The following is a 21,893-nucleotide window of genomic DNA, read 5'->3' on the forward strand; positions in this document are numbered from 1 at the left end:
AAAACTAGAGATTGTATTAAATCTTAAAAAAGACATTTCTCCGAGTAGACAAGATAATATAGGTATATTTTAAAAACTGTTTTCTTTCATAAACCTTTTTTCTTGCTGATTATTGCTGAATTTACTTAACTTTTAATTTGCACAAAGTGCAAGCATCCATTAAAGCAAACAGCTAAATTACTTCAATGTGTGTGTGTTTGTGTATGTATAATGTTCTTTAGCTTATTTTTGACAGATAAATATCACAAAGAAACCTGATGTTTATCTTGAAAAACAAGCTTGATAAGTTGTATTTGTCAGCAAGCATTGGAAAAGTCATAACACAGAGGAAAACCCAGAGTTGTATTGTGTAAACCCAAGGAACACTAAAAGAACTAATGGAGACTACAGGAAGGATGGTTTCAATATCAAACAGAAGTGGACTGGTGCTGTGGCGCAGTGGGTTAAGGCCCTGGCCCAAAGCGCCGGCATCCCATATGGGCGCTGGTTCTAGTCCTGGCTGTTCCACTTCTAATCTAGCTCTCTGCTATGGCCTGGGAAAGCAGTAGAAGATGACCCAAGTGCTTGGGCCCCTGCACCCATGTGGGATACCTGGAAGAAGCTCCTGGCTCCTGGCTTCGGATCGGCCCAGCTCCATCCATTGCGACCACTTGGGGAGTGAACCCGTGGATGGAAGAACTCACTCTCTCACTCTCACTCTCTCTCTGCCTCTCCTCTCTGTATAACTCTTTCAAATAAATAAATAAATCTTTAAAAAAATATCAAACAGAAGATGTTTAAGATATCCCAAACCATAAACAGAAATGATTCACTTTAAAAAGTTTACCAGGTTCTCTAGCAATGAAAGCACCAAATCACAGAATGGAGAGGACTGTATGGGAGACATTCTAAACAGGAATTCTGCTTTGGATAATGTGCTATAGCTTCCTAGGGGTACCATAAAAACATACCAGATACCTGGTGCCAAGAAACAACAGAAATTTTTGTCTCCCGGCTGTGGAGGCTAGAAGTCTGCAGTCGAGGTGCTGGCAAGACCACGCTCCCTCCAAAACCTGCAGAAGAGAATACTTCTCAGGCCGGAGCTGTGGCATGCTGGGTTGAGCCTCCGTGGTGGGTTAAGCCTCCGCCTGGGGCACTGATTTATGTCCTAGTAGCTCCTCTTCCGATCCAGCTCTCTACTAATGGCCTGGAAAAGCAGTGGAAGATGGCCCAAGTGCTTGGGTCCCTGCATCTGTGTGAAAGACCCAGAGGAAACTCCTGGCTCCTGGCTTCAGATCTGCCCAGCTCCAGCAACTGCAGCCATTTGGAGAGTGAACCAGTAGATGGAAGACCTTTCTTTCTGTCTCTCCCTCTCTGTCTGTAACTCTGCTCTCAAATAAATAAATTTTAAAAATAAAGAATCTTGGGGCCAGCGCTGTGGTGCAACGGATTAAAGCCCCAGCCTACAGTGCTGACATCCCAGAAGGGCACTGGTTCAAGTCCCAGCTGCTCCATTTCCAATCCAACTCTCTGTTATGGCCTGGGAAAGCAGTAGAAGATGGCCTAAGTCTTTGGGCCCCTGCACCTCTGTGGGAGACCTGGAAGAGGCTCCTGGCTCCTGGCTTTGGATCAGCTCAGCTCTGACCATTACAGTCATTTGGGGAGAGAACCAGCGGGTAGAAGATCTCTCTAGCTCTACCTCTCTCTGTAACTCTGTCTTTCAAATAAACAAAATAAATCTCTAAAAAAAAATAAAGAATCCTTCCTTATGTTTTCCTAGTCTGTGGTAGTGTGCCAGAATACAGCTGCAGCATGTCAATCTCTGTCTCCATTAAAACACAGCATTCCACCCCCCAACTCTATGTATTTCTCTCCCTGTCTCTCCTAAGAATACCAGTCATAATAGATTAAAGGCCTATCATACTCCAGTATGACCTCATCAACTTAATCAATTACATCTGCAATACTTTATTTTCAAGTAAGGTCATGTTTTGAGGTACTAGAGGTCAGGATCTCAACACATCCTTTTCTAGATACAACTCAATCCATAACAGATACCAAAGAAAATTAGATGACTATGAATTCTAAGATTCCAAGGCTTGAGGTATGTATGGGACAGTAAGTACAACATTATACATGAACACTACAGTCTGAATTCATTCATTATTGCTGTTCATTCAACAAATATGTATTTTCTAGGCACTGTCCTAAGTATAGGAAACACACTGAAAACCAATGGTTGCCCTTGTGGAGCCAGTATTCAAACAGAATAAAAATGTACTTCTTATGTGCCAGGTACTGTAGTTAAAAACGTACATGTCCTTTCATTAGCCCTCATAGCAATCTGTCAGATAAAAACTTTCATACTCTTTACCACGTAAGAAAACCAAGTCATGAGACCTAAGTAGTTGTTTGTTGAAGGTCAGCCTCTTCTTTAGGAATTGGCTTTCTGTCATTATAAAATGTCCTTTCAATCTTCAGTGATGTTCCTTGCCTTAAATCCACTTTATTTGATAATAATATAGTCACTTCAGCTTTCTCAAGTTTACTTTCTGTCTGTGCTAATAGGTTTAGATGTTATTTTCAAGAAAATACATTTAAGTATTCTGAATTTAATGTGAAATACCTAAAGAATATCTCAGTCACTTCAGGTTCAGTGTTCACAGCTTCCATTCATATATGCTTTCCAAATTTACATTTCTTCTTCAACTCACATTCATGAAGGTTTTATTTATTTGATTAAATGAACTAAAAATACCTAGGAATGAAACAATAAGTATAGTGATGGCTCCATTCCAAGTTGGTTTTCCCAGCAATGGAAGATTTTAAAAAGCTATGGAATGACAAACTTCCAAGTCTCCCATTATAGGAAATCTGTGAGTTCAGTGACATGCCAGACTAGGTAACTTGAAAGATGCCTTCTTCTTTTACAGACTTATTACTCAGGTACTGATAACACCATGCCATTTGTACCATCTATACTCTTAGGCAGAGATACTCAGCTGGCACTATGTAGATTCGAATATAGAAAAAGACTACGAATACCATTAATAAGAAATTTGCTGTGGGTCTGACTGAAGATGAAGTTTAGCTTTACTCTACTTTCCAGGCAAATGAAAAATGAACAGTGTAGAAATTATGTAGAGGGACAGGCATTGTGGTGTAGCAGGTAGAACTGTCACCTGTGTCGTCAGCTCCCCAATATGGGCTTCAGTTCATGTCCTGGCTGATCCAATTCCCACCCAGCTCCCTGTTAATACATGTGGAAAAGCAACAGAGGATGGCCCAGGTGTTTGGACTCCGTCATCCACGTGGGAGATCCAGACGAAGCTCCAGGCTCCTGGCACGGGCCCGGACCAGGGTTGGCTGTTGCAGTCATCTGGGGAATCATTCAGTGATGGAAGATCTCTCTGTCTCCCCTTCTCTCTCTGTAACTCTGACTTTCAAATAGATACATAAATACATCTTTTTTAAAAAATCTAGAGAAACTGAAACTCGGGGCCAGCGCTGTGGCGCAGCGGGTTAATGCCCTGGCCTGAAGCGCCGGCATCCCATATGGGAGCCGGTTCTAGTCCCAGCTGCTCCTCTTCCGATCCAGCTCTCTACTATGGCCTGGGAAAGCAGTAGAAGATGGCCCAACTCCTTGGGCCCCTGCACCTGTGTGGGAGACCCGGAAGAAGCTCCTGGCTCCTAGCTTCAGATCGGCGCAGCTCTGGCCATTGCGGCCAATTGCGGAGTGAACCATCAGATGGAAGATCTCTCTCTCTCTGCCTCTCCTATCTCTGTGTAACTCTGACTTTCAAATAAATAAATAAATCTTTAAAAAAACCCTGAAATTCAGTATTTCAGTATCAACTGTGTTTAGCTTAAGAAACCCACTTATGTTACAACACAGATCTAAATCATATGTACATATTGTTTTAATGTTTTAAGAAGCTGTTCAAAAATTATTTTCAGCTTACTACAGTCACAACACATATATAAAAATTAGTAAATATTTCTTTTAAAGCATATCCTTTAATTCTGTTTTTTTTTTTTTTTATCAAACTAGCCTTTCACTTAAGTATTCTGATGAACTATTATTTAACTCAGAATAGATAACATAATATCAATTTATGTAACAGTTTCATGACTACCCTGCATGGTGGCTAACATTCCAGACTATATGGAAAGAAGATTAAATTATACCACCTGGCAATACCAGAAAATAATCACTAAGAACATAGAGAAAATTTACCTAATTTACCAAAACTACCTTTTACTAATTCTCTCCACTTTCATATTATCTCAAATATATCTTCTCACCCGAAGCTTCATTTCTTCTAAGTCTTTTGTTTTCTGCACCAACTCCCCTCTTAGCTCTTCAAGCAGCAGCTGGAATTTTTCCTGGTTAGTTTGCTTCTCACTTAACAGGCGCTTGAGTTCATTTTGGGACTTCATGTACTCATCCTGCAACCTGGTTTTTTAAAAAGAATTCAATTTTAAGTGTATCCTTTGCTTTTTAATTTCATTTTATATCAACTAACCAATAGTAGAGAAAACTAAGAGTGATGTCACACATGCTATTAAACTTGCAAATATCTTTCCTTTACAGAGATCCATTTAATTATCAACACTGAAGTTTCTGAATGTAACTTTACTTTAAAGGGAAAGTTAGACGCCTCAATACATCTCATTTGATACCATACTTAGTTTTGGATAAAATTACTTTAATGCAAATATCTTACTGTATTTTTAGTTTTAGACGTATATACTAACAAACAAAAAAAAATTTTACTGTATATCCAGAACAAACATTTAGCTAAGACAGTTTCAATAACTAACTTTAAACGAAATTAAGTGATTTACCTTGTGTGTTCAGCTTTCAGAGTCTGATAATTAGTTTTATGATGTTCACATCGTAACCGCTCATCAATTAATACTTTCTGGAACTCAGATTGAGAACTTGTCAGTCCACTGTCTCCACCAGGAGGAAAAATGTTGGGAAAAGTGTCCATCTTGGTAGGTAATCTGATAATCATGTAAAAGCAAGTCTGGCTTTCTTTTTCTTTTAGTTTTCTTTCCAAGAGTTATTTTGCACTTCTTGCTGAGGCAGAATCTCCAGAGGCCAAATTAGACCTGCACAGAGAAATACAATTAGTCATCAGTAAAATTAAAGTTCCTTTGTGGTGACTCTTTTTTATTACTATCTTTCTTTTCACTTTTATATCAAAGTCCAGTTTTTAGATTTTCAATTGTTCATAAAACAAAATGCAAGAACAGAACTGAATAATATCTTAAAATTTTTTCTTCGTTTCCATGCAAAGATTACATGGTCATCAAAGTCAAATCTTCAAGTATTAACCATACCCAAAGTACAGGCATTTCCAATCTGACCCTCCTAGATTCACAGACCACAGAGTCCTGTTTCCTGAAACTACTGTGATTAGCTTTTAGAGTGTATTCTGGTACCAAATCCACACTCCCAAATCAGGGGGAAAGCCATTTGTAACTTAGTAAGTGGTTGGGAAAATCAGAATCTTCACAAAGAGGACCTTAAGCAAGTAACCATATCTATGATTAATGTTACAGAGTCATTAATTTACACAAGGCAAACGGCTCAAGCTACAGATTCAGAGGAGAAATACACAGTGATCACCTCCTATGTGTTAGGCATTATTCTAAGAACAGGAAACTAAATTATTTCATCTGTCCCCAAAAGCACTGCCCCAGTATCACTGCTGGTAACTAAGTATGTATTCCATCATGAGGCAGATATATGACCTGGCAATGAAGATGCCCGTGTTCCATATCAGAGTGGCTGGGTTCAAGTCCCAGCTCCAGCACAGGATTCTAGCTTCCCACCAGTGCAGACCCTGGGAGACAGCAGGTGATGACTCAAGTGCCTGGGTTCCTGCAATCCATAGCTTGAGCTCCTGGCTCCAGCTCCAGCCTAGCCCCAATCATTGCACTGCATGTACTTGGACAGTGAAATGGGAAATTCTTTCTCTGCCTCTCAAACAAATAAAATTTTAAATGCTTATTACATCTAGAAGTAAAAAATTAATAACAAAAATAATAGTTCAATCTCCTTAATTTCACTAATCATTCTCTAGACTATTATACTTACAGTTTTTTCCTGATAGCTTTCATGAGTTACCATGAGTTACTTTTTCTTACTACAAGAAAGGATTTTGGCCTATGCAAACCAACCATAAAATTACTCAGTCTTGCTTGAAAGGTATCATCTCTGATAAATTAGTTTGATGTCTACATATTACATGGGACCTTTAAACTACAATTGGGATTGCTGTGGTTTCCAGTGAAATTATATTTTAATAAAAGGGGAAAAGTCCTTCAAGGATGCTTTACACCTCACTCTTATTTAAACATAAACTAGGACTCAATGTCTATAAATCCAGAGTACATTATTTGCAGCAGCTACCAGAAAATCATGCTGTCAAGAATACACATTTGCCACAGATTAAATGAAGTGGTTCATAAAACTAGCATGCATTTATGCTTCTGCTCTTTGGCCTAAATTAACTGTTAAAAGAGAGAAACATACAATAATTCTGTCTGAAACTTTTCAATAATACCAATAAAAAGTATTAAAGGGTTTTTATTTCAATCAGCTGAAAACTGAAACTACATTAATAAAATAAAAAAACTACCCTTTAATCCCACTGCTAGTAAAACAAAGATTTCAAAGCTAAACATCAGTATTTTTTCTCTCTGATTCCAGTTAAGTATACAATAAAGTAAATTTTGCCACTAACTCTTACTTTAAAATGGGAGTATAGTCCTTTTGGGAAAAAAAATTTATTAAGATGAATATATTTGGAAAATGAAGCTAAAATTATTTATCACCTTGCCTTTGGGCACTGGAATCCAATAAAAAGAAGTACTTTTCAGTATGTCATCAATTTCAAAATATCCTTCTCTCAGTCACCAATCTCAATTCCAATTCCAGTTCCTCTGAAAACATCTATGGAGGCTGGCGCTCAATAGGCTAATCCTCCGCCTGCAGCGCCAGCACCCCAGGTTCTAGTCCCGGTCGGGGCACCGGATTTTGTCCCAGTTGCTCCTCTTCCAGGCCAGCTCTCTGCTGTGGCCAGGGAGTACAGTGGAGGACGGCCCAAGTCCTTGGGCCCTGCACCCCATGGGAGACCAGGAGAAGCACCTGGCACCTGGCTTTGGATCAGTGCAGCACGCCAGCCGCAGCGGCCATTGGGGAGTGAACCAATGGAAAAAAAGGAAGACCTTTCTCTCTGTCTGTCTACTCTGCCTGTAAAAAAAAAAAAAAAAGTCTTTAGCCTTCCTTCTCCAATTCCAGTGGAGTGGATTACACACACACACACACACACACACACAAACACAAAAGGAGAAGAAGAAGAAAACATCTATGGATAGTCTGCTTTGGAATGAACGTGCCCCTAAAAAATCCATGTTAAAGCCCTAATCCCCAACATGACAGTAGTAAGCAGTAGGGCCTTTAGGAAATAATCAGGTTTAGATGAAGTCTCAAGGCTGGAGCCCCCATGATAGGATTTATAGAAGAAAGGAGAGAAACCAGAGTTTGCTCTGTCCACCACATGTGGACCCAAAAGGAGGACAGCTGTCTGCAAGCCAACAGCAGACCATCACCAGCCACCAAATCTTCTGGCACCATGATCTTGGATTTCACAGCCTCCAAAACCACGAGAAATAAATTTGCAAATTTCTCTTTAAGCCATTTTAGTCCATGATACCTGGTTATGGTCACCCAAACTAAGAGAGCTCTCATATTTTCCCATACCAAAAGGATTCTTTGTATTCATAGAATACTTTTTTTAATTTCACTTTCTTCTTATAAGCTAATTTTTAGTGACTAATAAAGCTAGACTACATTACATACATTATCAGTAGGTACCATACCCAACCACATGCTATATTTTCTCCTAAAAAGAGAGGAAAAAATTACTGTTAATTTGCATACATGCACACAAAAATCATAACTTTTCCAGAAGGTTACCTATATCAAAATGATAAATTTGGGACCAGAGTTATGGTGTAGCAGGTTAAGCTGCAACTTGTCACGCTGGCATCCTACAACAGAGCACCAGTTTGAATCTTCACTACTCTGCTTTCAATCCAGCTCCATGCTATCCTGACTGGAAATAGAGTGGATAATGGCACAAATACTTAGTCCCTACTACCCATAGGGAACACCAGATATAGTTCTTGGTTTCTGGCTTTGACCTGGCCCAGCCCAAACTATTGCAACCATCTGGAGAGTGAACCACCAGCTAGAAGTTCTCTTTCTCCCTGTCTCTTCCTCTTGTCACTCTACTGTCAAATGAAAATTAGTAAATATCTTTTAAAAAGTAGAAACAGGAAATTAAAAAAAGATAAATCTGCTTACTCCCTGACTCAATTCCAAGAATTAACTTTATAAAACTAAGTGAACAAAGATAATTACTAATATTCTTTGCAACACTGGTTTCAATAAAAAATGAAAAAAATCAGAAATGACCTAAGCTTCCACAAGTAAAGAACACCATACTATTAATTTTCAAAGTTAAGAGGATAGATCTGTGGCCACCACCTCCACAGCATGATGAAAAGAGTGTGGGAAAACACTTACATTTGCTGATACACACCAAAAGTCAAAATATATGCATCAAACTCCTAACAGTGGTAAATCCTGAGGAAATGATAATGGGACACCACCTCTACCCACATGGCAGCATGCATTTATTGTTAAATTTTCTTTTTAATAATTCCTAACAAATTCTTAGATAATCAGCAAATTCTCAACAAAATCTCACTCTCATCTTCTAGTGCCATATCTCAAATCACCCAAGAAACAATTCTATCATGTTATATTCAAATTATCCTAAACCAAGGACATCCTTCTTGTTTTCCCATTTTTAGTATGGATTCTAGTATTATGCTACCACTTATAAAGATCTATGAATTTATTTGAAAAGCAGACTTACAGAGACAGAGGGAGACAGAGATTCCCCATCTGTTGCTTCACTCCACAACTGGCTACAATGGCTAGAGCCGGGCTGGGCAGAAGCCTGGAACTGCATCCAGGTCTCCCACATGGGTGGCAGAGATCCAAGCACTTAGGCCATGTTCTGTCTTGGCAGAGCACGTTAGCAGGGAGCTGGATCGGAAGTGGGGCAGCCAGGACTCGAACCAGAGCTCGCATGGGATGCAATGTCGCAGCGGCAGCTTAGCCGCTGCACAATGCTGGTCCCATTATGCTCACACTTATCCACACTTACAACCTCAAAACCTTCTCTGCTTTTTCTTCTCAAGTTCCTATTACAGACATCAAATACTCTTCCTTTGAAGTATACCCCATTCCCTTCATTTCTATTTACCACAAACCAGATTCTTATCACCTCACAAATAAATCATTATTAGAGCTTTTCCATTCCTGTTTTCAAAATTTTCTCTTAGCCATGCCAAAGTAATGTCCTACTAATATTTAAATTTTTTTTACCGGACTTCCTGAGAAAAAGTTAAGACATTCCAGCCTAGTAAGGTCCTATACAATGAGACTCACCCACTTTTAGACATTTAAAACAATTTTTGCACCAAAATAAACTTTTTATTCCATTTTCCCACAAATGTTCTTTAGTGCTTTTGTATTATTTTCAAAATGCTGAAATTACTGTCAATCTAAAATTCTAGTACAGCAAAACATATCTTTCAAGAATAATAAAGGCATTTTCAGACAAATTTTCACAAACAAAATAAAAACTACAAATATGGGCATAATTCTAATTGAACACTGACTAAATAAGATGATCTTGTAGGATTTTAACATACATGAAGACTGAAAATACATGATACAATGGTATATAAATAGAACTACACTATCTGGAAAGAGGTTGAAAGTAACAGTTAATATTATACTCCAGGGAGTCCAAGATGTATATTATAAACGCTAGGAACGGGCTGACCAACTACAACCCATGGGCCAAATTTGGCATGCAGCCTGTTTTTGTATGGCCCCAAAAGAATTTTATTTACATTATTTAAAAATGAGCACAGATACAAAAACTCTCAACAAAATATTAGCAAATTAATTCCAACAATGTATAAAAAGACTTATCCACCAAGACCAACTGGGATTTATTCTAGGCATGCAAGACAGGTTTAACACTCCAAACTCAACTAATGTAATCCACCACATCAAAAGGCTAAAGAAGAAAAATCACATAATCGTATCAATAGCTAAAGAAAATGCATTTGACAAAATCCAACACCCACTCTTGATAAAAACACTTGGCAGATTTATGGTTCCTAGTCTGCACGTAAGCGGCTTAGAGATGGCTGCTCTACCCTAACAAGTCATATAAAGCTGAACAACCCGAAAAATCCACAATTCTTCTTGGATCCTTAAGAAATGAGGCAACAAGGCAAACCAGTGCCCCCAAACTGGAGAAACTCACAGATGAATGCAGAGAGCCACAACACATCAGAGGAGAAACCCAAAAAGCTTTCACCTCTGCCGAGGGAGGAAGGGGAATTGTAAAACCTAAGAGTTAAAAAAAAAAAACCTACATAGCAACCCAGTGTAGGGGCCTCCCACACTTTTGTGCATTTTTCCTCCAGGATTTAAACCAGGTTCTCATAATGAATACTAAAGAAAAATCCCCTCATGCCTCTTTCCTGCAGAGTGAGGGGAAATGGATTCATTGTGAAAAACAAATTCTGATCTTCTTAAAGTCTTCACTCAGAAGAAACTATTTAACTCAGCCTAATCTGCTGGGTTTCATCACATCCTAACCGACCTGGAGTAAGAGTAATACCCAAATTCATCACCCTCTAGCCATCCTCTCTCACCTAGGAGGGATTAGGGGGGAGACTGAAAGGCAGCTGTGAAGTTCATGGTCCAGGAACACAGGCTCACCAAATCACGGAACACTTGTCTCCCCACACTTTTATCATATGGTACATAAATGTCTCAGAGTAACAATCCTAAATCCACCCTCCTCACGTGTCATTATTGTCAGTTTATTTATATAGAAAAATATATATACACACAAAAGTGGAGGACAAAAGTAACAGATGAGGTCAACAAATTACAAGTGTGGTGACATTAATCCAACTACATCAATAATCATTCTGAATATAAATGGTCTAAAAATATATCAAATAAAAGATAACACCTAAGTCGATCAAAAATAAGATCTAACTATATATACATATACATGTTTTCTACCAGAAACTCACTTTAAGTATAAAGGTATAAATAATTTATAAAAAGTAGGTAGATGGAAAAAGAATATGTTAACTATAATCTGAAAGAAATCAATAAGTGATATGAGAGTACTTCAAAAGGTTGGTTTGTAGGAAAATGGAATTTCAAAGTAAGCTCGTTGGGGTGGGTTTTGTGGACAGCAGATTAAGCTGCCACTTGGGATGCCAACATCCTGTATCAGAGTGACGTAGTAAACCAGCAAGTGATGGCCCAGGTTCTTAGGTCCCTGCTACCCATGTGAAAGATGCAGACTGAGTTCTGGGCTCCCGGATTCAGCCTGGCCCAGCCCTGGCTGGTTGGGGCATTCGGGGAATGAACCAGCAGATGAAAGATCCCTCTGCCTTTTTAACAAAAGAAGTTAATTTGGGGGGAGGGGAATGTTGGAATCCAAGTAGTCTTTTCATAATAGCATTTCCATGAGCTTCTTAAGACCTCTATATACATAGATTCCAAAAAAATTTTTGCACAATACATTTCCTTTAATTCTACCTTCTACAAACTTTATGAAGAATTCTCATACTCATTTCTGCTATGGCTTGAATATCTACGTCCCCCAATTTTGTAAGTTGAAAACTTCATCCGCAAGATGACAGCATGAGGACATGGGGCCTCTGGGAACTGACAGGTGAGGAGGGCAGAGCCCTCATGAATGGGATCAGTCTCCATACGAAGGAGGTCCAAGGGAGCTGCTTTGGCCCTTCCACCTCTTGAGGAGACAGTAAAATGACTGCACCTATGAACCAGGAGTTGGCTCTCACCAGACACTGAATCTGCCAGCACTTTGATCCTCAACTTGCAGCCTCCAGAATGACAGGACAAACTTCTGGGCTAGAAGGGCAATGGGTAAGATGCCATTTGGGGCACCCTCATCCCATATCACAGTGCATGGGTCCAGGTCCTGGCTCATCTTCCAATTCCAGCTTCTGGCTAACGCACAGCCTAGGAAGGAGCACAGCTCAAGTAGTCAGGTCTGCCATCCACATGGGAGACTCAGGTTGAGGTCCTCCTGGCTCCCAGGCATTTGGGGAGTGAATTAGCTGGTAGATCTTTCTCTGTCTCTATCTTTCAAATAAAATAAAAAGAAATGTAAAAAAAATTTTGGGGGCTGGCATTGTGGCACAACAGGTTAAAGCCCCAGACTGCAGCACCAGCATCCCACATGGGCACCAGTTCAAGTCCCAGCTGCTCCACTTCTGATCCAGCTCCCTGCTAATGTGCCTGTGAAAGCAATGAGGATGTCCCAAGTGCTTGGACCCCTGCACCCACGTGAGAGATCCAGAAGAAGCTCCTGGCTTCAGCCTGACCCAGCTCCAGTTGTTGCAGCCATTTGGAAGTGAACCAGTGGATGGAAGACCCCTCCCTCCCTTTCTCTCTCCCTCTCTTTCTCTCTCTGTCCCTACCTATCTCTGTAACTCTGCCTTTCAAATAAATAAAAATAAATCTAAAAAAAAAAAAAAAACAACTTGGGGCTAACGCTGTGGCATAGTGGGTAAAGCTGCCATCTGCAGTGCTGGCATCCCATATGGGGGCCAGTTCGAGTACCAGCTGCTCCACTTCAGATCCAGCTCTCTGCTATAACCTGGGAAAGCAGTGAAAGATGGCCCAAGTGCTTCGGCCCCTGCACCCACATGGAAGACCTGAAAAAAGCTCCTGGCTCCTGGCTTTGTATCAGTGCAGCTCTGGCCATTGTGGCCAATTGGGAAGTGAACCAGCAGATGCAAGACCTCTCTCTCTGCCTCTCCCTCTGTGTGTAACTCTGACTTTCAAATAAATTAATTAATTTTAAAAAGCTTTATTAAAAAAAGGAAATGTTAAAAAAGAAATTCTTTCTATCAGCCAACTAATCCATGATATTATGGAAGCACAAACACACTGAGAACACTTCAGAACAAGCAAAGTTATCAGGGCTAAGAAGGGTATCACATAATGATAAAGAGGTGACTTCTCCAAGACGACACAATGATGTGAATGTACTTAAAATAGAGCATAAACAGGCAAAATTAATGGAAATACAAGAAATAGATCAATTCACTATAGAATGGAAATTTCAAAATCTCTGTATTTGAAATGGACAGATCTGAGGCTGAGGTTGTGGCATAGAGGGTTAAGCTGCTACCTGTTGTACCAGCATTCCATATCGGTGCCAGTTCATTTCTCGGCTGCTCTACTTCTGATCCAGCTCCCTGCTAATGTGCTTAGGAAAGCAGCAGAAGTGGACCAAGTACTTGGACCTCTGTGCTCGTGTGGGAGACTCGGATGAAGCTCCAGGCTCCTGGCTTCTGTCTGTTGCAGCCATTTGGGGAGCAAACCAGCAGATGGAATATACCTCTCCCTCCCTCCCACCCTCCCTCATTCTTTCTAACTCTACCTTTCAGGCAGAAGATCAGCAAGTAGACCGATGAACTAAATAATAAAATCAATTAACTAATAACAGTGGGCATTTAAAGACTACTTTACCAACAGAACACACTTTTCTTCTCAAGCTTATGTGAAACATTCACACAGAACACATTCTAGGCCATGAAACACATCTTATATTTAAAAGAATAGTATTCATACAGTGTTTGTTTTCAGACCACAAAAGAATAAAACTAAAAGTCAGCAACAGAAAGATAGCTGGAAAATTTGAAAATACTTGGAGTTTAAACAACAAACTTCTGTTTCATAAGTTAAAGAGGAAATCACACAAAAATAAAACCTTAAAACACAATTCATCAAAATGTGTGGGACACAGCAAAAGTCATGCTTAGTGGAAAACATATAGCTTTGAATTCTTGTACTGGGTGGAGAAGGGTTCAAAATCAATCATTTAAGCTTCCATTACAGGAAGCAAAAAAAAAAAAGAGGAAATTAAACGAACAAGCAAAAGAAAAATAACAAAGTTTAGATCAAAAATAAAGAAAATGGGGACAGCGCTATGGTGCAGTAAGTTAATCCTCCACCTGTGGCACCGGCATCCCATATCGGCACCGGTTCTAGTTCTGGCTGCTCCCCTTCCTATCCAGCTCTCTACTATGACCTGGGAAAGCAGTAGAAGACGGCCCAAGTGTTGGGTCCCTGCATCTGCATGGGGGACCCAGAAGATGATCCTGACTCCTAGCTTCAGATTGGCTCAGCTCTGGCTGTTGGGGCCATTTGGGGAGTGAATCAGCAGATAAAAACCTATCTATCTCTCCTTCTCACTGAATAAATACATACATACATACATACATACGAAAGCAGGAAATCATTAGAGAAAAGTCAATGTAACTAAAGCCAGTTCTTTAACTAGCTATGTCTTTACCCAAAAAACAAAGAATACACAAACTACTAATATCAGAAATGAAAGTGGGACATCACTACAGAGCCCAAGGATATTACAAGGATAATGGGGTAGGTGTTGTACTGCTGCAGGTTAAGCCACTGCTTGTAAGGTCCTCACATTATGTCAGAATGCCCATGACTGGACTGAGTCCCACCTCCACATATGATCCAGCTTCCTACTAATGCAACTGATAATGCAGGTGGTGGCTGAAGTATTTGGTTTCCTACCTCTGAGAGCCCAGAAGGGAGTTCCCCACTCCTGGCTTCAGCCTGGCCCAGCATTGATTATGGACATTAGAGGAATGATGCAGTGAATAAAAGTTGGCTCAAACGTGTGCAATCTCTCTGTTGAATAACAGATAAATAAATCTTTCTAAAAATTAATAAAAGAGGGGCTGGCACTGGCGCTTAGCTGGTAATTCTGCCACCTGTTACTCTGACATCCCCTATGGGCACTGATTCGTGTCCCTACTGCTCCAATTCTGACCTAGCTCCTTGCTAATGTCCTGGGAAAAGCAGTGGAAAATGGCCCCCAAGTGTTTGGGCCCCTGCCACACACCTGGGAGACTCAGGTGAAATTCCTGGTTCCTGGCTTCAACGTGGCCTGTGGGGAGCAACTCGGACTAGACTAAGTTACTGGAATTAAGACTTATTCTATGCATCTGCTCTCCCACAATATGGCGCTGAGAAGGGAGAAATAGCTTCTACACAGCTGCCTCCAGTTCAACCAATAAACTGTAGGACCTACTCCTGATTGGAGGAGAGCAGCGTACTCGGCGTGTGGGTAGCAGAGTTGGTATAAAGGAGGAGAGAGACAACATGCACCAGGAACATCTAAGAGGAACATCTATCTGAAGGAACACCTGTGCAGCCCCCGAGAGAGCCGGCCGGCAGTGTGTCGCTCCCCTGCGGAAGTGGGGAAAGTGGCCAGGGGAAACCGCCCTTCCACAGAGGTGGAAGGGACGGCAGCCAACCCGGGAAGAACCAGCAGCAAACCCAGGGAGGGCCGAGCAGACAAAAGAACAGCACAGGGTCCTGTGTCGTTCCTCCACGAAGAGGGGGAGCGACAGTGGCCCAGTGCTGGCAGTTGTGCCCATCTGAGGGGTGAACCAACAGATGGAAGATCTCTCTCTGTATCTCTGCCTAACTCTTTCTCGGCCTTTTGGCTAAGATCAAGTGTAAAATAAATAAATCTTTAAAAAAAATTTTTTAAATATTATGAACAAATCCAGGCCTACAAATTTTGATAACCTACACAAAATGGAAAAATTCCTTGAAATACACAATGTGTAAAAATCACATAAGAAAACACCAACAATATGAATAGGCTTTTATCTGTTAAAAATTTTTTTAAAGATTTATTTATTTATTTGAAAGTCAGAGTTAGAGAGAGAGAGACCAAAAGACAGACAGATCTTCCATCTGCTGGATCACTCCCCAAATGGCCACCGGGGCTGGGCTGGTCCAAAGCCAGGAGTCAGGATTTTATCTGGGTCTCCCATGTGGATGCAGGGGTCTGAGGAGTTGGACTATCTTCTGCTTCATTCCCAGATGCATTAGCACGGAGCTGGAGAAAACAGAGCTAGAGCAGCCAGGATGCAAAGCAGCATCCATTTGGGATGCTGGTGCCACAAGCAGGCACTGTATTTACCTCGCCTCAGCATTGGCCACTTGTTAAAAAAAAAAATGAATCAATAAGAAATAACTTACAATGAGTTCACCAGTGAATTTTACCAACCACTTATGGAAGAAATTACATAAACACTCTAGAGCCTTTTCAAAAAATAGCAGAGGGAATGTTTCCTAACTCATTCTATGAGGGTGGTTATCACCCTCACATCAAAAGCCATTATAAGAAAACAAAACTAGATAATAGTATCTTTCATGAACACAGATACAAAAGTCCTTAACAAAATATTAGCAAATACAATCCAATAATGTACAGAAAAATTAAATACCACAACTAAGTAGGATTTATCTTGGGTATACAGGCTGATTCAACATTAAAAATCAAGTAATTGAGCCTGCACTGTGATACAATGGATTAAGCTGTCACTTACAATTCTGGTATCCCATTTAGGAGGGTCGGTTTGAGTCCAGCTGCCCCATTTTCCATCTAGCTTCTTGCTAATGCACTGGAAAGGAAATGGATTCTGATCTAAGTGCTTGGACTATTGACACCCCTGTGGGAGCTCCAGATGAAGCTCCTGACTTCTGGCTTCAGCCTGGCCCAGTCTTGGCTGCTGCAGTCATTTGGGGAAGTGAACAAAGGGTTGGAAGACCTCTATCATTCTGCATTTCAAATAAATAAATAAATCTTCTTAAAAATCAATTAACATTATCATCACAAACAGTCTAAAGAAGAAAAATCACATGATCCTATCAATAGAAACAGAAAAATATTTGATAAAACCCAATATTGGAGCCAGCACCATGGCTCACTTGGTTAATCCTCCACCTGCAACGCCGGCATCCCATATGGGCGGTGGGTTCTAGTGCCAGATGTTCTTCTTCCAATCCAGCTCTCTGCTATGGCCTGGGAAAGCAGTAGAAGATGGCCCAAGTCCTTGGGCCCCTGCACTCGCCTGGGAGGCCTGGAAGAAGCTCCTGGGTCCTGGCTTCGGATCAGCACAGGTCCGGCCGTTGCGGCCAACTGGGGAGTGAACCAGAGGATGGAAGATCTCTCTCTCTCTCCTTCTCTCTACCTCTCCTTCTCTCTGTGTAACTGTGTAACTCTGACTTTAAAATAAATAAATAAATCTTTTTAAAAAATACTCATACATTATTAAAACAAAAATTCTGAATAAATTAGTAATAGAGGGAAAAATAAAAAAGAAAATCCATAAAAACCTACACCTAGCACTGTATTTAATAGTAAAACTCTCAAAACTTTCCCATTAAGAGTCAAAACTGTAGAACAATGTACCCTCTCACTACTTACTTTACAACAGTATACAGGAAGTCCTAACTAACTCTATAAGACAAGTAAAAAATGAGATACCCAAATTTGGAACAAAGAAATAAAACTGCATTTGTTCACAAAGACGATTATCCATCTATAAAATCTGAAGGAACTTAAAAAAAAAATCCTGGAAAAAACATTACAACATGATTTCAGTATACAAGATTAATATATAAAAGTCAATCACTTTCTTATATAGCATCAATAACAAGAAGAATTTGAAATTAAACCCACAAACCTTTAATAACAGCATTCTCCTAAAAGCAAATGATTAGGCATAAATTATGCACAAGATTTACATGAGAAGAACTAAAAAATTCTAATTAAAAAAGAAAGCCCATATATTCCAAGTTCATGAATAGGAAAATTCAATAGAAAGGTACTTCAAAACATACATGGAAAAATAGGATTGCAAGTTTATTTTGGTGCAAGAAAATTTTGAAATCTATAGATAAGAGTGTTGTCAATATGTCAGTTCTTTCCAACTTGAGCTATAGATTCAATACAATTCCAATCAAAATTCCAACAAGTTATTTGTGGATACCAAAAAACTAATTCTAAAGTTTATTTATATAGGGGAAAGATCCCAAATAGCCCTTTTACCAACAGAGGAGAATAACCAAGTTAGATGACTGAGTCTACCCAACTTCCAGTTTTAATATAAAACTATAGTAATGGGGCCGGCACTGAGGTGTAACAGGTTAAGCCACTGCCTGCAATGGTAGCATCCCACATGCACTCCACTTCCAATCCAGTTCCCTGCTAGTGCGCCTGGGAAGGCAACAGAGGATGGCCCTGGCGCTTGGGCCCCTACACCCATGTGAGAGGCCCGGAGGAAGCTCCTGGCGCCTGGCTTCAGCCTAGCCCAGCCTTGGCCATTGCAGCCAACTGGGGGAATGAACCAGTGGATGAAATATATCTTTCTATAAATCTTTCAAATAAATAAAATAAATCTTAAAAAAAAACTATAGTTATCAAGACAGCATGGTATTGGCAAAACAATACACAAACAGATCAATGGAACAAAATAGAGTGAAGTAGACCTACATAAATATAGATAAGTGATCTTTAACAAAAAAAACAAATACAATTACAGTGGAGAAGAGTCTTCCACAAAAGACACTAGAACCAATGGATGCATGCACAAGGGGGAAAAATGACTCTACATGCAAACCTTTCACCCTTCACAAAAATCAACCCTAAGTGCATTATACACTTAAATGTTAAATTCAAAATTCTAAAACTCTTAGAAGATAGAATAAGAGAAAATCTAGATGTCTTTGGGTATGGCAATGACAATTTAATAAATAAAACCAAAAACATAACCCATGAAACAAATAATTGATAATCTGGGTATCACTGAAATGAAAAAGTTCTGCCCTGCAAAAGATACTAACTAAATAACAGGCAGACAAGCCGTAGACTGAGAAATGTCTGTAGAAGACCTATCTGTTAAAGGACTATCCTCCAAAATACACAAACAACCCTTAAAACTCGGTAAAAAACAAACAATAAAATTGTTAATTGGGCAAAAGATATGAATAGACACTTCACCATAGAACACACACAGATGGCAAACAAACATGAAAAGATGCTCTACAGCATACGTCATTAGAGAATTGAAAATTAAAAGAACAGAATACTATTACATACCTATTAGAATGAGGAAAATCCAAAACAATGGCAACAACAAATGCTGGCCAGGATGTGGAACAAAAAGAGGGGGCCCGAGCGGCGCTGCGGCTCACTAGGCTAATCTTCTGCCTTGCAGCGCAGGCACACCGGGTTCTAGTCCCGGTCGGGGCACCGGATTCTGTCCCGGTTGCCCCTCTTCCAGGCCAGCTCTCTGCTGTGGCCCGGGAAGGCAGTGGAGGATGGCCCAAGTACTTGGGCCCTGCACCCCGTGGGAGACCAGGATAAGTACCTGGATCCCATCATCAGATCAGCGCGGTGCGCCAGCCGCAGCGGCCATTGGAGGGTGAACCAACGGCAAAGGAAGACCTTTCTCTCTGTCTCTCTCTCTCACTGTCCACTCTGCCTGTCAAAAAAAATTTAAAAAAAAAAAAAAAAAAAAAAGAGGGGCCTGAGGTGTGGCCTAAAGTGTTAAGTCACTGCCTGTGATGCCAGCGACCCATATGGGCCCCAGTTCTTAGCCAAGCTGCTCCACTTCCAATCCAGTTCCCTGCTAATGTGCCTGTGAAAGCAGCAGAAGATGGCCCAAGTGCTTGGGTGCCTGTGCCCATGTGGGAGGCCCACAGGAAGCTCTTGGCTCATTGTCGCTCCCCCTCTTCGTGGAGGAACGACACAGGACCCTGCGCTGTTCTTTTGTCAGCTCGGCCCTCCCCGGGTTTGCTGCTGGTTCTTCCCGGGTTGGCTGCCGTCCCTTCCACCTCCGTGGAAGGGCGGTTCCCCCTAGCCACTTTCCCCACTTCCGCGGGGGAGCGGCACACCGCCGGCCGGCTCTCTCGGGGGCTGCTCAGATGTTCCTCAGGTGTTCCCCTTAGATGTTCCTCTTTTTACAAGTCCTTTCTATAGTAAAGTTAGAATAAGTAAACAGCAAACTCCCAAAGCAAGAACGAGTAGAGAGAAATGAGAAAGAACGAAGTAACGAACTTCCCCACGAACTCTCCAACGCACTCTCCAACCAACCCACACCACCATGCCGTCTCTCTCCTCCTATATAGTCCTCTCCACCAATCCGTGCTCTGCTACCCACACGCTGAGCGCGCTGCTCTCCTCCAATCAGGAGCAGCTCCTGCAGCTTGTCAAGTTGGTGAGAGGCAGCTGGGTAGAAGCTGTTTGCTCCTCTCCCAGCGCCATATTGTGGGAGAGCAGATGTATAGAATAAGTCTTAATTCCAGTAACTTAGTCTAGTCCGAGTTGCTCCCAGTTGCTCCCCACAGCTCATGGCTTCAGACCAGCCCACCCAGCTCTGGCTGTTGCAGCCATCTGGGGATTGAATCAGTAGATAGGGTATATGTGTGTGTGCGTGCATGTGTGCGTGCGTGTGTGTGTGTCCCTCTCTGCCTTTCAAATAAATAAATACATATGTTAAAAAAGGAACTTTTATTTTTTATTTTATTTATATATAGTTTTTTGGAAGACAGCTTCTTAAAAACTAAATCTACTCTTCATATAAGATCTATTAATCACACTCCCTGGTGTTTACCTAAATGAGTTGAAAACTAGGTCCGCACAAAAATGTATACAAGAATGCCTACAGCAGCTTTATCTCTAATTGTCCAAATCTGGAAGCAACCATGATGCCCTTCCATAGGGGTAAATAAACTGGGGCACATCCAGGCAATGAAATATTGTTTTGCATTAAAAAAAAGGAATGAAGTAACAAGCCATAAAAAGACATGGAGAAATCGTAAATGCTTATTACTAAGTGAAGGAAAGCCAGTCTGAAAAGACTGCATACTGTATGATTCTAACTAAATGATGTTCTGGAAAAATTAAAACCATGTATAAAGAAGCAGTTGCCAAGGGCTAGAGGGAAGACAGATAAATTAAGAAAGCACAGAACATTTTTATGACACTGAAACTATTCTGAATGGCATTATAATGGTGAATGCATTCCTATAAACAACTGTCAAAAACTCATACTATGTTTAACACCAAAAGTGAACCCTAATGTAAATTACAGACTTCTATCAATAATGTCAATTCATCACTTCAACCAAGGTACCACTCTGGTACGGGTGTTGATAGTAGGTAGGGGAAATTGAGTGAGGAGAACTAGGGGTACACTGTCATTGTCTTTTCCAAACAATTTGGTCTTGAACCTAAAGTGCTCTAAAAAGGAAGTGAGGAAGGGAAGAAGGGGGGAGAAAAGGAATACATAGCAGGGATTAAACACGGCCTAAAAATGTAAAATATTTACTATCTGAATCTTCGTAAGTCTCCTGTATCATTCTCTAGGATAACCAACCATTAAAGAAAGCTAAAAAGATGGGGGGAAAGGAGGGCGTTTTGCACAGCAGTCATGTCACCACCAAGGACACCCACATCCCTTATCTGAACACCTGACTTCAGAGTTCTGGCTCTTCCGCTTCCGATGCAGCTGCGAGCTAATACACTAGGAGGTAGCAAATGATGGCTCGAGGATTTGGCCCTACCACCCATGTCTGAGACCTGGACTGAGTTCCCACGTTCAGTCTGCCCAGTCCCAGTTGTTGCAGGAAGGTAAGAAGTCAAACAGTAGAGGGAAAATCTCTGTCTCTGTCTGCCTTTCAAATAAAATGAAAATTAAATTTTAAAAATTATGTTTCATAAAAAAGGAATTTTTTAAAAGATGGGAAAAATATTTTTAAACTAAAAAAAAAGGTGGGAAAAATTTATATACCTCAAATGTTCTGTAACAGGGTTTCTCAAAGGACATTTGGCAGGGGTAGGGAATTTTCT

At 40.7% G+C, this 21,893-nt stretch overlaps 1 protein-coding gene across 12 annotated transcripts in view; it reads right to left on the reverse strand.

Moving 5' to 3' along the window:
* The window catches only part of CEP83 (centrosomal protein 83), a 194,503-nt gene that overhangs the window by 89,970 nt on the left and 82,640 nt on the right, over positions 1-21,893 (reverse strand). For 10 of the 12 annotated variants that reach the window (XR_016216931.1, XR_016216930.1, XR_011380198.2 and 7 more), the window contains 2 exons: positions 4,828-5,097; positions 4,285-4,435 (listed from right to left, as the gene is read on the reverse strand). Coding sequence is in view for 8 of the 12 variants with exons in the window: in XM_089308763.1 (XP_089164889.1) it covers positions 4,285-4,435; positions 4,828-5,000 (324 nt within the window). In the remaining 4 variants the exon portion in view is untranslated. Of the gene's footprint in view, positions 1-2,605; positions 2,629-4,284; positions 4,436-4,827; positions 5,098-16,584; positions 16,610-21,893 lie in introns of those variants that run through there. The other 2 variants (XM_089308760.1, XM_070052709.2) reach the window with 2 other exon arrangements.

Source organism: Oryctolagus cuniculus, chromosome 11 (genome assembly GCF_051225735.1).
Source record: "Oryctolagus cuniculus isolate XC-2025 breed Fujian yellow rabbit chromosome 11, ASM5122573v1, whole genome shotgun sequence".
NCBI classification, from domain to species: domain Eukaryota; kingdom Metazoa; phylum Chordata; class Mammalia; order Lagomorpha; family Leporidae; genus Oryctolagus; species Oryctolagus cuniculus.